This window comes from Aptenodytes patagonicus, chromosome 13 (assembly GCF_965638725.1).
Source record: "Aptenodytes patagonicus chromosome 13, bAptPat1.pri.cur, whole genome shotgun sequence".
Classification (NCBI taxonomy): domain Eukaryota; kingdom Metazoa; phylum Chordata; class Aves; order Sphenisciformes; family Spheniscidae; genus Aptenodytes; species Aptenodytes patagonicus.
This window is the reverse complement of record NC_134961.1, coordinates 17,747,156-17,763,799: the sequence shown is the minus strand read 5'-3', so window position 1 is coordinate 17,763,799 and position 16,644 is coordinate 17,747,156. Positions and strand designations below refer to the sequence as shown.

The following is a 16,644-nucleotide window of genomic DNA, read 5'->3' as shown; positions in this document are numbered from 1 at the left end:
TTATTTAAGTCAAGCAACTGTTCTATTGATCAAAATCTACACTTATCCCAAATCTGTGGTGTTCCAACTTCTTGAAATAAACTCATTTAGGGTCTACAATCAGCAATAAAAATTCTCCCAACTTGCCATTACCTTTTCAAATTCCTTTTCTTGTATGTCCAGCATTGTCTGAATCCGCTTCATAACCTCTCTGAAGTGTTCACCCTAATAATTACAACAAGATTTTTAATGTCAAAAAAAATCTAGGAAAAAAAGGGATACTGATAATATTTCCTGCTTCAAGCTTCATTGAAATACATTGCCTTAATCTCTCAGTTATTTACAAAATTACACAAGTGTCAACATCATCTACTACAATACAGAATAACAACATACAACTTGCTATGAATTCAGCAACTTTAAGTCTTAATGATTCATCATTATGCAAACTGTCCCATAAATTGACCAAGCACTGCTAGGGATATGTGCAAGTCAGGTTAAAGTTAAGAAACAAAGTTAGAGTAGCTTTTTGCAGTATGTTTCTGCATGCTGTGTATGTAAACTGCCGAAAAAAGTGATGAATACCGTCAACTTAAGAGATCAATAATATATATCTCAACTGTCATAGACAGGGAAATGCAGTGCAAATGGTTTCCACCAGAAATCACCACGCAGGTTTTACTCTACCTTGATCAAAAAGATGGAAGTATAGTAAAATTCTACGGGATGCAGAGATGTGGACGTATTTCTCATTCCAAAACTTTTGGAAAAGTAGGTAATTTTCATACAAACTAACACACACGAACCAGAAGAAGTTCAGAAGCAAATTGCTAACTGCCCCCAGAAATACACTTTGATATTAAAAGAATTACTGTGACATTCAGTTGGCGCAGCACCACATAAAAACTTAAGAATTTAAGTTAAGCTTTCAAAATTAGCTTTCACTCTTGTATTAACTTCCAGCCCTAGAAGATAAAGCACATCAAATTACAATAGTTTTGAAATGCAAAGTCATCTTAGAAAACGTTCAAGAAAACAAACTCATTTTTCATAACCACGTGCCTCAGTAAGAAGCCAAGCAACCATGGCCTAGCCACTTTTGCCAGTAAGTTTGCATCGCAATTACTACAGTGGTTATTAGAAATAGGATTCTAGGTTTGGGGCGGGGGTGGTGGTGGTGGCAGCGGGGGGGGTGGTGTTAGTATTGCTTTGGTAGTATTTCAAGTCCCTGGCTGATGCTGAATGCCTACTTTCTAGATATTGCACAAGCTCACTGAAACACTAAACAATCCGTATATGCAAAAGAACTGTGATGGTAAGTGATTTTACCATAAAAAGGCATATATGGGGCAGAACCTTTTATACAGGAGCAGTAGTTTCCTATACACTTTTTATACCAATCAATTTCTTTGACAGTGCTTTAAGAAAACATCATCAATATAATCCCATGGGGAGAAAAAAGGGAGGCATGCTGTACCTGGTGTATCCTCAGCAAGAATGGAATTCCAAATGTCCCAAAAACCTCTTTGTGGAAATGTGCCACTGTGATTAGCATCTCATTTTCTTTATCTATATCTACCTGGTCCAGAGGAATTTCCTAGATCCAGACATAAAATTATGACTGCAATCAGCTAAAACTTCCCCCAAAAGTAACTTATTAAGTAACTAAAATGAATGTACTGTTACTGATGTAAAACAAGTCTATTTAAAAACAATTAAAAGAACCATGCTGTTTGACAGAGTCTTTTTACAAGAGTCGTTCATCCCTGGCATGACAGCATTTCAGCTTCCCCTACTCAGTAAATACTCTCCTGGCTTCCCCAGATGGCTTTTTTGACATGAAATCTTCTATCAGCTTTAGTAGTAGGAATCTCACAGACCTCTTGTCGTCTCCTCATTACAGTTTACATTGGAATTACTTTTTTTTTTTTTAAATTTCTGATCTTTGAGGCAAGTTAACAGATTTGCATGATGAAATGTTTAGAAAAATCACGTTAAATATCAAAATTTGGCTCAAGAAGCTCAAACTTAACAGAAAAGTATTCTAGAAGACTTTGTTTCCTGAAGTTTAGAGTATGAAAGTGGGTTCTAAGCATAAACATTTACATCATGAGTCCTCAAACAAACCTTGGAATTATTGCTAAGGCAGCAAATGTCCTACGGACAAGCCCTTGCCAAGTCTTCATGTATTGTTATAATAAGCACACATAAAAATTTGAAGAATGAAATCATTATGGGGAAGCAGATGGAACAAAGAAAAAATTTTAGAAGGATTATCTTTAAAAATACATATATAATATCACGTAATCTAGCTTGCTGCAAGTATCACAGTCTTTGAAAATCAGAATCCAGAAAAAGAGAATTGCCACTTGAGAGAGTTTCTTCTCTCAAAGTAAAGTTTTAAAGTTTCTTTAAGAAAGTAGCATTTACCTCTATTCGAAACGTTCGACTTGTTGCAGGTGACAAACACTCTAACAGCTCATCTTCCTGATGGACACCAATTATTTTGTAACTTACAATTTCTAGCAGCCTTAAAAATAAACAAACAGGAACAGCATTGAAAAAAAATTTAAAACCATAAAAAATAATAATAATAAAAAAATAAATCAATGCAACATTTCTTTCTCAAACCTTGAGAAAGATTAGTGTATTCAGGATGTAAACAGATACTACTACTGTATTTGTAAAACTTAGAATTCAGTCTTTAGTAAAAATTAAGCTGTAAAGTTACAAGAGGTTAAGTGACTTCTGGGTCATGGCAAAAAAAGTCAGTACATGCACTTACAAGACAAAGGTTTTTAAAGTATTTTTTTTAAACTCTCTTTAAAAGACCTCACTTTTAACTCCTGAGAAGCGAACAGCATGAAATGCTTGAATTGGAAACAATTATTAAATTATGAGTTAACAAATGCAACTGATGAAACTTATGCATCTCAAGGATGTAACTTTATGAAATACAGAATAATTATTTAAAATTTCTATTAGTAGTTACTAAGAACTCTCTTAACAATGTGAATCTGGAAGCTTTTCATTTTTAACATTGTAGCAGACTTCGTTTGATAATAATGGTTTCCACAGTATTTTAAGTTCTACGGATACTTTCCTGCAGAAAATCCACATGAGCACATAAAAGAAATCAAAATCTTCCAGCTTTACCTTAATTTCCCTGAACCTTTTTCAGAGAGTTCTACAACTTTTTTACATTCTTCTAACAGGTCCCGCACACACCCATGCTTATCTGGATATACTGTTATTTCCTACAGAATTTGAAACAGAAAAGTCATTAGAAAACCTGAAAATGTAAACAACCATATTAAAGCACAGAATACTGGATTCTTCTCTTCATCAAAAATTCATCTTCAAAAGATAACAATTACTAAAGTGCACACCTATGTTATCTTCAAAGTTTCTGTTAAGAACTGGCACTATTTTTCTAAATTTATTTTTTTATGGGTTTTGGGGGTTGGGGTTTTTTGTTTGCTTGGTTGGTTTTTTACATAAGGTACAACTTCATTCTAATTTTGTGTTCGTCAGAGTGTGTGAACTGCACCATAATCACAGCCATACCAGCTTTGACATAGAAATGATAGCAAGTATGTAACAGCCAGCCTCACTCACCTCTTCCCTAAACTGGCTATTTAGCCATATGCATTTAAAACTTCTTCTGTTTTCAAAATCAGTTATTTTCATTTTGAGCTTAAAGAAGAAAAGAAAAACACTTTAGGCATACTTTGTATAGGGCAGAATTATTTTTTTTTTAATTCGCACCAATAAAAACAAAAGACTCTTACCTGTTGGTAGTAAAGTTTTTTAGGTTGCCTAGGCTTGAAGAACTGCAGAAGATCTCTTAAAGTACCTTCATAATTATGTCTAAGAGGATTACCAGGGCCATCCCTATAACTACAGAAGGAAAAAGAAAAACATAAATATCTCTATAATCCATCACTGCTCAGTAAATTGAAGTACCAAGTACATTTTTGTTCTTGGCTTCCAGTTTCATATAATTGCTAGCACAGCCTAAACAGCATTATATTCAGTGCTTTAGTGATTTTTAAAAACAGGTGAGTGTATGGGAACAGAAATACCATTCACTGTGTGTGTTAACTCTCTTGGATGTTAACAAGCTCGCCTTGAATGCTGCAGGGTGGCAGACCTACATTCCTCTGAAACTACTATTATAGCAGCACATGCTTTAGATTGTGAAAGGTTAATTTGCGGAGCCATATGACACAGCAAATTCCAGAGTGACCACAGCACTGTAAACTACAAAGAGCTACTCAAATTACGACAGGCTCATTGATGATGAAGGGAGATACCTACAGGTTAATAAAGAGCGATCTACATTTACATGAATACAAAAAGACGATGTAATTTTTGTGTGCGCATTATTCCTGCAGCATATATATAACTACTAATATGCTGTTTTCTGCTATAGTTTTATACAGATTAAAATCGAGTTTTAGACAACTGTGCCTGAGAACACCACTTTAAGCAGAAATGCCCCCTTTTAGCAGCTGTGAACTTGTTAGATCATTGTCATCTTCATAAAACCTCATTTGCAGACTTTGGGGGAGGAGGGGGAAAATCAGTGAAGTAACTCCTGCATTTAAACCTGTAAAATCAGCAAAAATCCTGCTTTTATGTGCACTTGTTTCTGCTCTCCTCCATTCTCGAAATCTGCATTCACTGAAACAGCACTTGCATTAGCTTAATAATTTGTCCCATACAGTAAGTTGTAATTTGAAGTAATTAATGATTTTAGAAATTTAAACAGTGATCCTTTAAAATGCATCTTTTTTCAATGACATTTACTAGAACTCTTGTAAAACGTGGAATTCTCTGGGGCTCTAGAGCCAGTCACTGCAATATTTAAAACTGTCTATGCAACTTGCTGTGCATGCCAGAACGCTAACATTTTACTGGTAAAGAATTTGTTTACAACCTGGAAAAAGCTACAAAGTAACTGCTACCTATCTATATTTGGGCTAAGCATTTGGGCTAAGTATTTTAAAGAATAGTTTAGACACAGAACACTAAGGAAATCCATCTTACCCTTGGGACTTGAAAAACTGTAATAGCATTGGATCCGTATTAAGTCTTTGCGCAACTGTCTTTGCAACCTGCAAATAATTTTTTGTAAGTTCTGAATTATTTCAGTTATGACGTTGCTCTACAATCACACAGTCATTCATTACATGTCAAGAACATTATGCTACTGAAATTCTCAGAGAACCCCACTATGTCTGCTTCCCCAAGGCAAAATAAACTAGTATCTTTAGCTTCTGAACAGCTGACACAGCATAACATATATTAGGGAAAAAAAATGAGGAACCTGTCTGTTTTATTACAATAAATCCCTGTCACCAAAAGGCCACAAAATCAGCAACAATAGCTCTACTCCTCTCTTGGGTTTCTTTGTTTGTTGTTGTGTTTTTTTTTTTAAGTTGTAGTGTTATTGGGGAAATAAGTAAGATGTGCTCTTTGAAAATCCCCACTGTTCTTTAATTCAGTCCAAGGAAGTTAGCTTGCTGGGTAATATCACCACATTATTCCCATCAGCATATTTCATGTCACTGCCTCACAAAAAGTATGGGGATCCTCTGTCTGTTTCTCCCTTACCAAAACAAGCTATAAAGAACATACACTTCAAGTAAAAATGAAATAAGAGAAAGCAAGTTGCCAAAAAGCAGACGATGAGAACTGGGTAGCAAAAGTCATCCCTGACTTCCCCTGTATAAGCAGGTGCTCAAAGTTCCTGCTTTTGGTGACAGAAAATAAACTTGTCTGTTTTTAAGTGATCTCTTTGACACTGATAAAAGCAACAGCAGGAAAACTGTAGGGAGCCAAATCTACTCAGGCTCTTAATAGATCAGACCAACTTTATTTTAATTTTTTTTAAAGTTTCATTGTCCAGTTTTCCTCTTCTAAACACCCCCTGGTCACCCTTTATGAACACAACAGGTTTGACCCGTTAGTGCCACTGAGCATTAAACAGCGTTGTGTGAAGAAAGCAATACAGTTTGGTCTACAAAATGAGTATTGTTGGCGATATTACAAGCAGAAAATAGGTATCCCCAGGTTCCCAAGGTATTTTTCTTTTAACAGCTAAAGAACTTGAGGAAGTTTTACATGTCACTTAGAAAGCAAATGCATAATTTCATTAGAATATCATTTCCCTGACAGAGCAGAATGGCATTTCAACAAAGAATCCTATTGTCAAATAACTCATTATTAATAAAACTGGGTTGTTTTTTTTTTTTAGAGTATTTTCTTCTCATAAGCATTAGAGGGTTCCTTAAGTTTTTCATTACTACAAGGCAAAAAGCGTACAAGAACAGATCTACTCTTTTCTAAAAATATGTATAATGTGCTTGAGAACTAATGCAAAAGTTACTTTCAGAACAAGGAAACAAAAGCAGAGAAACAAATAGGACACATGCCTGAAAGTAATTCATCCTATTGGATAAAGTAACAACAAAGCCTGGGTCATTGGGGATGGTTTTATCACAGAAAATTACATCCACGCGATGATAGAGGTCTCGGAAGTATTCTTTAGCTGTTGGTAGTTCACTGTTATCATTTTCTGGGTCATCCCTACAAGAGCAAACAAATGATAATACCATTACACATCACATTTTTACACATACAAGCAGTTAGGCTTTTAAAAACAGTAAGTCACCGACAGTTGAGAGATACAGAAATACAGTTTAGAAACCTTTTTAAAGAGCCACCACTTGTACACAGTAGAACTAATACAGTCAGTAGTGACCCACACCTCTGAGTATTTCTGTGCGGTGCAAGGGCAAACGCACTCACATGCTGTGCTCGCTCATTTGGCAATCTGGCAGTACTCTGATTCCAGTCGTTTCACAGCGGCATTCTAGCAGTAGTCTTCCCTCCCTCCCACCCTGGCACATTACTGTGTGTCTGTATTAACGCTGCCACAGCTTTCCATATACTCCTGTATTAACTGCTTTGCACAGAGCCCAGATGTACAATAGCACTCCTTGAACCACAGAAACAAAACAGTCGGCACAGATGCTGGTTTGGGTCACTACTGACTGGTACCCCTATCTTCTCAGCGGAGAAATAGCACCAGGGTACAAGCTGTGCACTTACCCAGGAGTCAGCAGCCAGCCAAAGGTGCATAACACCAACTGGGTCAACAGGGAATGCGAGTTCCAAGGCATGACATGAGAAATACATTCATCTCACATAATCTGGGGTAAGAGTGCTGAAGATAGACTAGCTGGCTTCCACCCACTGTCAGCCCATGGAGAGAAACAGAGCAACACAGTTGGGTGTGACCATCAGGAGTGAGAGCATAGAAATGCTGATTTATAGCCCTGACAAGCTTATGAAAGATCCCTTTAACGGATACAAGATGCAGGAGTTCTCCTTTTGCCTTGGAGAAAACTCCAGTTGAAGCACCAGTACACCTATGAGTCGCAGACGCTCAGGCAAATTGGGAGCATCTCATCACTGTGGACCAATATGGAACTTATCGTGAGCCGGAGTAAAAGGAAAAAAAAGGGAAAGCAGTTTAGTGTAGTTCTAGGCTGAAAGGAACTCCAAGCCAAGAGCCTTGTACAGTGGAAATGGTACAGAGCCCGAGATCTGAAATGCCAGTAGGCTCTTCAGTGTCTGAGTTACAGTGGCTCCAAGTAAAAAGCTGCAGAACTTAAGACGCATTGCTGAACCACACTCTTTGGTAATATTAAGACCTATTTTAGGTTATTAGTTTTCTAAACTAGAATGAAACCTTCTTTTCCTTAAATAATGTGGCATGTGATAATCAAAATACTACCAATATTTTCATTTCCCCTTTGAATAAACAAATGAGAACTGCTGAGAACACGTCTACTATTGGAAAATTACACTTTGCTCTTGTTAAAAATGCTAAGTTAAAGGAAGTTCTGCTTTCAAAGTGAACCAGGTGATTTAACTGCAATAACAAGCTGGCCCCTTAAAATACATACTTCTGAAACACTATGATGTCGCCATCCATGAGTTCATCAAGAGCTTTATCAAGAGATACATCATAGTCTTGAATCCTTTCTGTTAAATTGGGTTTAACTTCCTGCAGTAAAGGACAAAAATTGTTGATCACAGAATAAACAAAAGACAAAAATAAAGGTCACAATAGTAAAGAAATCATCAGATAAGGTAACTTGTGTCTTCTTTCAACTGAAACCAATGGCTAGAAATATATATGTAAATTAAATGTAATCTTAGCTAAGGTCCAGATACATCTAATTGCTATTGATAAAGCTGGCTGCTCATTTTTACCTCTGGAGTCTCACTCAAGTTATCTTAATTTTCAAAAGTATTTTATCATTCAGCATTATTTTGTTAGCACTGAAAAGTTTCCAAAATTCAGAGATTAATTTTCTACCAATGCAGCTTCCAGAACACTGATTATGCTCGCTGGTTTTAATAGTGCAGAACTTTTGTACAGCAATTCAATTTTTTTTAAAAAATAACAAGGCCGTATTAAAAATGCATATATTCTAAAACATCTATATGCATATTACATATTTATACTTGCAGGTTGACGTCTTGGGATAAAAGCACCTGTCTAAACAAACTGGAATCAAACTGCAACCCTGACCCGCACAGAGTACAAGTACCTGACAGTTCTGCTTTTCAGCATGGCAGTGTGCGCGCTCCCCTGGAACCACCAGAGAGAGCAGCACGACTGCTCACAAAAATCGCAATTGAAAATCCAATTCCTTGTTCTTACTACAGCAAGAACTTTGCCTTGGCAAGATCTGCATCTTCAGCACTCAATAAATACAGCCGTTATAAAGATTTAGTATTTCTATATTTGGGCAGAAACATGATAGCAGACTAAGTATTTTGTTTGCTGACTTCTAACTTAGTGAAGGAAGAAGATGCAACATTTCCTCAACTCCACTAAGGGGGGCACTGAAAATACAATGGCCAATAATGTTAGCAGCTTTAGCTCCTCTAACACTGCGACTCAGAGGATATGCACAGATTTAGCACAGCAAAGCTGCTCATGTAGGATCCCTCATGTAGAGATTTTTTGTTTTTAAAGCCTCACACTTCTAGTTGTTTAATTTTAAATCTGTTTTGAAGTTAACTATCTGCTGATATTCTCTTGCAGCACTGTAGACTTCAAAGCTACAGGTTACAGAGTGCTTATGATTTATAAATTACCATTGTTATGAGCAACCTTTTTTTAACCAATAAAGCTTCTTTTTCTCTCGTTATAGCATGTAAAAGACAAAAATGGTACAAAAAGTCTATCAATCCAAACCTCATAGAGGATAAGGTTAGTTTCTTGTGGAAATCCTGCTCTCTCACACATAACTGGAAGCAAGTCACCTATTGGAAAAGAAAAGGAATGTGAAATGTGTTGCACTTCAACTGCTAGTGAGACCTCTTGCAAAAAAAAGAGAACATATTTTTCTACCCTGGATAAATAGTTTTAAAATGCCTAAGAAAGAGAGCCTTCCAGGTTAAAGCTTCCCTTATTGACATTCAACCCAGAGCTAGACTTTAAGGTTTCCTTCCCTTCATCTGAACAACAACAGAAACATGTGCAAGGCCATCCAAGATCAAAGAGATGAAATAATACTGTTCCTTCCCCAGAGAAAAAATTTTAATCTCTTTCAAAAAAAAAAAAAAAAAAAAAGTTAAGACAGCTAAAATACAAAATTAGAAAGCATGTACAAGTCAACAAAATGAGACGTTCAAAATGACAAATCGAAGTATTTTTACTCAGTGGACGTTTGCTGACTTCTTTAAATGGACCCATATGAAAACCAAGGCTCCCGCCCAATTCAGTCTGAGCGGCTGTTCTCAGGCTACCATAGTGAAAAGTTGTACAAGAGTTATTTTAAAAGCTATTGCAGAAGTACATTCCACAAAAAAAACTGGAAATAGAAAGAAAAAGACACCCAAACTGGGGAGTAATATCAAATCACAAAGCTTTACAGCAAGTCTGAAACAGCTGTTTATGTTCAGCAACACCAGGTGAACACAGCACACCTGTAACAAAAAAAAATTAACTGACAGCCAACAGTATATTAAGGCAATGCTCTCAGCCTTGCAGAAAGTTTCACTGACACAACATGGGGAAGAAAACTATCAGGTGTTGGGAGAAATCAGAATTTCTTTGTGGCCTACCTTTGATTTCAGTAATAAAACTAATATTGAAAGAAAGATAGATATGCAATCTATTATCTTTAAAAAATTTCAGTTACAACAATGAAATTGAATTTTAGAACTCACGTATTTTACAGGATATAGGTGTGTAGATATGTCCACAATAATTCAAACTCCGAGTCTTCGGATCATACATCTTCAGAAACAACATTACATCATCTACAAGTTAAGAAACAAGATTTAATTTTAAGTCAGACTTATCTGAGTATGTCGGGGGTGGGATGGGGAAATCACCTAGATATTTTTCTTTAAACAGCAACAAAAATGTGTCTTTGATTTATTAATTTGATTAATGCCCTTAAAATATTCTTAAATACTGAATTTTTATACATCAACTTTATAGATATATAAATTTATTCAGTGATTCTAAAAACATGTGAAACATGCCTTACACTTGAAGATAAATGAGGAAAAAACTGCATGAGAAAAACTAATTTGAACACTGTAGTTTGATGGGTACATCAATGTCACCATTGAAAAAAGGAGCGCACAATATTTTCTGAGATATACCCAAAATAAAAGTATTTTGTATTTACTCAAGTTTTAGCATATATGCTTACGATCTTTATCAAACTTGGGTAATGTTGCTCCAGTAGCAGCCATCTCTGGATCTACCGTTTCCAAAAATATTGTCCATGGATTTTCATTGTCACTGAGCTCAATCATCTATGTAGAAAGATGTGGAAGAAGAAAAAAAAAAAGTCTCTGGAGAATATAATATAATATAACATAACATAACCTGATATCTGCATTTTCATCAGATACAAGAACTTTATGACATTCTGTGAGTGGGAGAATTATTTTTTTTAGTTGTGTTAATGACAGGAAGTTTATGAAGTTTATTAAGGGAAACAATGACAGATATAAACACACTAAAAAAGTTTTAATGAAGCATAAATGATAGGTTTTATTAAAAACGGACCCATTTCTTTTTCATTTAAAAAATATACCTAGAGCTATCTTTATTATGGCAAGAAAATTACTTCACTTTAGAAGTAACAGGACAGTGAAACCAGTCACTTTTTTTTTTGCGGTATTTAGACACAATGTTTTACATTTTAAGCAACACATTTCATTAAATCCATAGTTTTTGCCCAAATAATGGAGGACTCAAAAAGACATTTCTGTTTGAAATCTAACAGAAAAGTCATGATCATGCTTTTTTGCATGGAAGAAAAATCATGCACCACACTCCTCCCTCCTGTCCAAATCAATCCACTAAATCTCAAGTCTTCTCACACATCAAACTTTACCAGATACAGGTTAAATTAAAACCCTAAAAAAATCTGATGTCCCAAACTTACAGATTCTTGAGAGAACTAAAAATCATGGGCAACATACAGAAATAAGGTCCTCTATCAATGAGTATTTACCGTTTTATTGCCATCTGCTTCATTATCTAACATTGCAGGTCTTTTTGTTCCATTACTTCTAGCTTGCATTGGCCATAATCTGATCTGATCCTGGGGAAATCCCTAAAATAAATGAAAATTGTGACAGGAAACAAAACCAACCAACGGCTAAGATACTTTTATTAAACCCAAACAGATCTTCTATTTTAAAAGGTCTAAATTATGACTGCTGCCAATACCTGGAGAAGATAAGACTATGAAGTAACCATAATGTAATAAAATACATACAGATATTCAGCTACAGAAAACTTACCATCGTTTGAGAGAGATTTTGAACAAATTCTGTAAGCGTGGAGTTTTTTAATACTTTGAAAACAGTGTATTTCACTTTTTCTTCATCATACATATCATTGCCTTGGTGACCACAGAACTGATCCTCTGCCACTATCTGAAAAATTACATTTAAAGGTTACTATTCATATTAACTCAGCTGCACAATGTAATACCTTCTCATGATGCTTTACTATGCAACGTCACTGGCTCTCTGGATAGTGGCACACTGCTAACACTATTTGTGTTCTCATGAAGAAAATTTGCAAGTATGCAGATGATAATGAAATTTAAAAATTGTGATTGATAGTCAAATCAGTGTAAGTAATTAAAATACACTAATTCTTACAAATAGCAAACAATTAAAAACCAGTTGCGCTTAGATCCCAATCTTGGAAACGTGCTCTAACAATCCTGGCACTTAAAAAAGGCTACATAATTATTTTACTGGTGTAATGCAAGGAGGCTGGCCTAAAATGTTTCCTGTATCTCCCACAGCTCCCATGCATTCTTTGTTAACAGAAAGACAAACGGTGCAACTCTGCCAGTCTCTCCACTGAAAACAGCTCTAGTGTAAATGCAGTGTAGAACAAGCTGAACTTCACCAATATCTCTATTTATGAACACCACAAAGAAGATGCAAGGAAACATGGAGGCAAATGGAAAATGGGTTCTATTTTCTTCTGCCAGATGGGCTCTGGGAAGAGCCATAAACAGGGTTCCTTAAGGCAATTCATAACAATCTAGTCCATCTGGCTTTTCCAAAAAGATAATTGCAAATATAAGCACTCTCTCCTTCTGCTTCTACTTGATGAGCTCAGTTTGGCAGTGGTCCAGGCTTGCAGCCTATGGCTAGATACATTCTAATTTTAGAAAATAATTCCTGAAGCAGATAGAAGTGTGGTGGCAGGGCAGCCATTTAAAATAACCTGGTCCTTTTCCTTTCACCCGAACTTGCTATTTTTGCTTGCAAGCGCGTAAGTTCTAGAGAAAACAGGAATGTCTGTAACATACAGTACTGTTTGTTTCATTAGGATTCGTTGCATGTGTAACTATACTTACAAACACTAAAATCTTAATTTCACTTCAAACGCTACTTCCAAACACAAATTAAAAAAACTGAAAGTCAAGGTTTGTCTTGGGTGGCTCAAAATTCTGAATTTTAATGGTAAGGTAGTTGCAACTTGATCTGTTTCAAAAGCTGACCTGCACTTGCATATAGAGGTGAGCTTCCTGCCTCTCCTTCCTCTTCTGAGCTTCTATCCTCTTCTCTTCTTGTAGCCTTTCTACAAGTTGTTGAGGAATATCATGGTCCGTGACAGGCTGCAAAACTTCACCTACAAAGCCGATTTTTGTGATGTCATTTCAAGATTTACATCAAACAGGGTTTTCTTCATACACACTTGACTTCCCTCTGATTTGAAGTCAAAACCAGCTTTTTTCATCTTTTAATTAAAAACATGGTTTGATATCATCATGTTTTGGCAAAAGCAGCATTTTCTATGCTGAGCCAAAACGCACTACTTCCATGAAATATGTATCAGACTTCCGAATTAAATATTCATTTTCAGGATTAAAAAAATATTTACCACCTCTCAATTTTTTCAGTATACATGTATCTATATATTTATAATCAATCGGATCTAGCTTCCATCACTGAAGTTAGTTCACTAATTTTTCCATCCTATAAAACAATCAAAGCTAGGGACATGGTTTAGTGGACATGGTGGTGTTGGGTTGACGGTTGGACTTGATGATCTTAGAGGTCTTTTCCAACCTTAATGATTCTATGATTCTAAAGCACTCTGCAGATACAGTCTTGCCTTACTGTGCCAAGACAAAACGACACCAGATTAGCCAATACTTTCCAAAAGTGAGAGAAAGGGTGGTTGATCCCACAGAATCTATGAATTCCAACTATAACTAATGAAGCCCCTTTGTATAGGAAGACTGTCAACAATTCAGAAGTAAAATATAGCTGTAAATCCCTGCATGTAAAAATCTAACTTGGAACACATGCAGATTATACATACTTAATTTTGATTCCCTGATGTAAACCAACATGTACGCATTCGTACAGTGCCGTACAGATAAGTCATCGTCATGACCTCCATAGTTGTGTTCAATCGCTTCTTCCTTTGTACATCTTGATACAACATCGTCATCAAATTTACACCACTAGAGAGAAAATTTTATATAAGTATAACTTTACACACAAAAACATGTTCCTGAATGATAAATTAATCCTATTTCTGGCATGTCTTTCAGCTCTTTGAAGTAACTAAAATCGCTCTTCAAGCAGCATGAGTTTAAAAAAAAAAAAACTAGTTCAGTGTAATTTGTGCTACCTGCTACTTGCGCTGAGCATAAGGAAGGCCGTAAATACCAAACCTTTACTGAAATATTTGAACATTTCACACTGAATATCAAAAGCCCAATTATTCAAAGAACTTTTTCTTAAGACTGTTATTCAAATATCTAACATTTCTATATGAATTTCAGAAAATTGACCTTATTTGTTGCAAAATAAAATAAAAAGCAGCGATGCACACAATATCTAGTAATTATTTGTACATTTGAAGTAATTTACAGCAAATTTTAAATTAAAACAATAAAGCCAATTAAGAATGAAAGACAAATAGCAATGAATTCACAGCAAAATCTGACTTCTACTTTTACTGTGAACAGTCATGTACACACAAAACCAGTCAACTCAAGGGAAGAGGCACCTGACCTATAAACATCCAATCCAATCAAGTCACCTAAACCTTTAACAGGTGACATGCAAAGATATTGAACTTCTGAGTCATGGAAACATTTGAAACATTCATGTTTGCTTCAGCATAAAGTCAGCCTAAAAAAACGCTGGATAAATTTGACTGCAGTAGAACTTCAACACATACACACACACAACTGAAGGGATTCCCTTAGTTAGAAGTCTTTTGCCAAATGCCAATAGCAAAGAGGAAGCTGCTCCTCTTAAGAAGGCAAGTGATTCTTTGATGCCTCCAAATGCAGGTTCCTCCCTAAAGAGCAAAAACTAGACATGAGGGCTGCTGGTTTTACTTTTTGTAAATACAAAGTAAGTTTCCCGAATACGTTAGAATAGGCGTCAAATGAAAAAGCATCAAGCTAAGAACTACATGGAGAAGTCAAATCCCTGTGTGATGAAGTGAGTGTGCCAGCATGCTCTTCTGTTAGGGAACAAAAATTCCAAAGATTTGCTCATTATGAAAACTGCAAGTATATATACTTGCAAAACACAAATATGTTTAGGTGCTTTTCAATACTCACTTTGCCATCCCCCTTTGGATTTAAGTAAACAACATAATGTCCACCATGGTTATCTCCACTGTGTACTAGAACTGCATGAAGAATGTAATTGGCAGGATCTTTAGGATCTGTTTTTTGCAAAAATTCATCTAGTGGCAACTGTTCAGGAAACTCAAACCTAGTTTTGAAAAGAATTAAGACAGTTGTATTTGTAGTTAAGACAGACACATGCTATTATGCAGGACATCAGTACTTATTCCTAAAGCAAGTTACAAAAATTGAACAAGTTATTGTTACAATGCCAGGATATACTGCACACAGTGGCAGACTTTACACTGTTTTAATATGGAATAAAAATAATCTTCATAAGCATGTGAGAAAAAACATGCCCTCAGTAACAAGGGTAAGAGCATTTAACTGAAATAGTGCTGCTTTGGATTCACTATCTCAAGGGAAAAGCTCAGAACCTGTTATTTTCTGGTACACAAATACAGCTTTTCTAGCACAGGTACCACTGGACTGGAACATTATTTTGAAGTGTCTTTCAGCTACTGCAGTCTCACCTTCTTGGTGAGACTGAAATCGCTGCAATACAGATTTAGTTCACAACTGACAATGTATCTCCTTGAGAAATTATCAGCCTCTACTTACAGTGAGTGGGCATGGAAATAGATGGAGGGAAAGCAGAGGACTACTTACTCATCCTACTCACTCTTGTGGCAGCCTATGGGAATGTACCAACTTTCCACACATGGCACAAAGAATGTTACACAAAGTGTTAAAAGAGACACATTCACTTGTTTCATATCCAAAACAACAGCTACAAATGACTATTTAAGTATTCAGTTTGTCATTCAGATCCTTAACGTTCAATCAGTGCACCTTTTGGGGACCTCTAACATGTGCCAGCGCACACACCTTCCTCTTGGAATTGATTCAAAAATAGGATTTTGGCAAATTATGTTTGATAAAATACATTAACAGGTACAAATTGTACAGTGAAAACACACTTACCTATCGTTTATCTTGATGTTTTGGTCAGTCTGAGGATCATACATAAATCTCATGAGCTGTAGGTGTAATACTGGTGGCAATGTTAGGAACTTCACACCTTTCTCTGCCTCCTAGACATTTTAAAGGAAATACAGGGTTGAAATTGCAAGATTTTTAGCAACTCAAAATAGTTGTTTTCTGCAGACACTCCTTCTATGGACTTTTATTTTATAGGCTTGACAACACAACGTGCACCAAAGAATGTTCAGAACTGAGGTGGAAGTTAACTGTCTTAATGCTCACCAACCTTCCCATGAGCTACTCCAATAACACTTACAAGAACTCAGTTCATTTAAATTTAGGCCATTCATATAAGCACATGTGAACATTTCACTGCATTAAGAGCAAGTTACCCATATAAATAAAGTTAAAAGAGTATACGGAGGAGAAAACTAATTTTTGATCAATTAAGAATTTCATGCTCATTGTATTCTGCCAACAAATATTCAGCTACCACGCTGTA

At 35.9% G+C, this 16,644-nt stretch overlaps 1 protein-coding gene across 2 annotated transcripts in view; it reads right to left on the bottom strand.

Annotated features, from left to right (window-relative positions):
* Positions 1 to 16,644, bottom strand: part of USP7 (ubiquitin specific peptidase 7) — a 74,430-nt gene that overhangs the window by 4,358 nt on the left and 53,428 nt on the right. For both annotated transcript variants that reach the window (XM_076351279.1, XM_076351281.1), the window contains exons 12-29: positions 16,143 to 16,252; positions 15,150 to 15,306; positions 13,889 to 14,033; positions 13,062 to 13,192; positions 11,839 to 11,973; positions 11,547 to 11,648; positions 10,734 to 10,839; positions 10,240 to 10,332; positions 9,263 to 9,330; positions 7,959 to 8,059; positions 6,420 to 6,573; positions 5,032 to 5,099; positions 3,771 to 3,879; positions 3,598 to 3,675; positions 3,136 to 3,236; positions 2,410 to 2,509; positions 1,457 to 1,576; positions 133 to 204 (exon numbers count right to left, since the gene is read on the bottom strand). In XM_076351279.1, the coding sequence (XP_076207394.1) occupies positions 133 to 204; positions 1,457 to 1,576; positions 2,410 to 2,509; positions 3,136 to 3,236; positions 3,598 to 3,675; positions 3,771 to 3,879; positions 5,032 to 5,099; positions 6,420 to 6,573; positions 7,959 to 8,059; positions 9,263 to 9,330; positions 10,240 to 10,332; positions 10,734 to 10,839; positions 11,547 to 11,648; positions 11,839 to 11,973; positions 13,062 to 13,192; positions 13,889 to 14,033; positions 15,150 to 15,306; positions 16,143 to 16,252 (1,950 nt within the window). The remainder of the gene's footprint in view (positions 1 to 132; positions 205 to 1,456; positions 1,577 to 2,409; positions 2,510 to 3,135; positions 3,237 to 3,597; positions 3,676 to 3,770; positions 3,880 to 5,031; positions 5,100 to 6,419; positions 6,574 to 7,958; positions 8,060 to 9,262; positions 9,331 to 10,239; positions 10,333 to 10,733; positions 10,840 to 11,546; positions 11,649 to 11,838; positions 11,974 to 13,061; positions 13,193 to 13,888; positions 14,034 to 15,149; positions 15,307 to 16,142; positions 16,253 to 16,644) is intronic.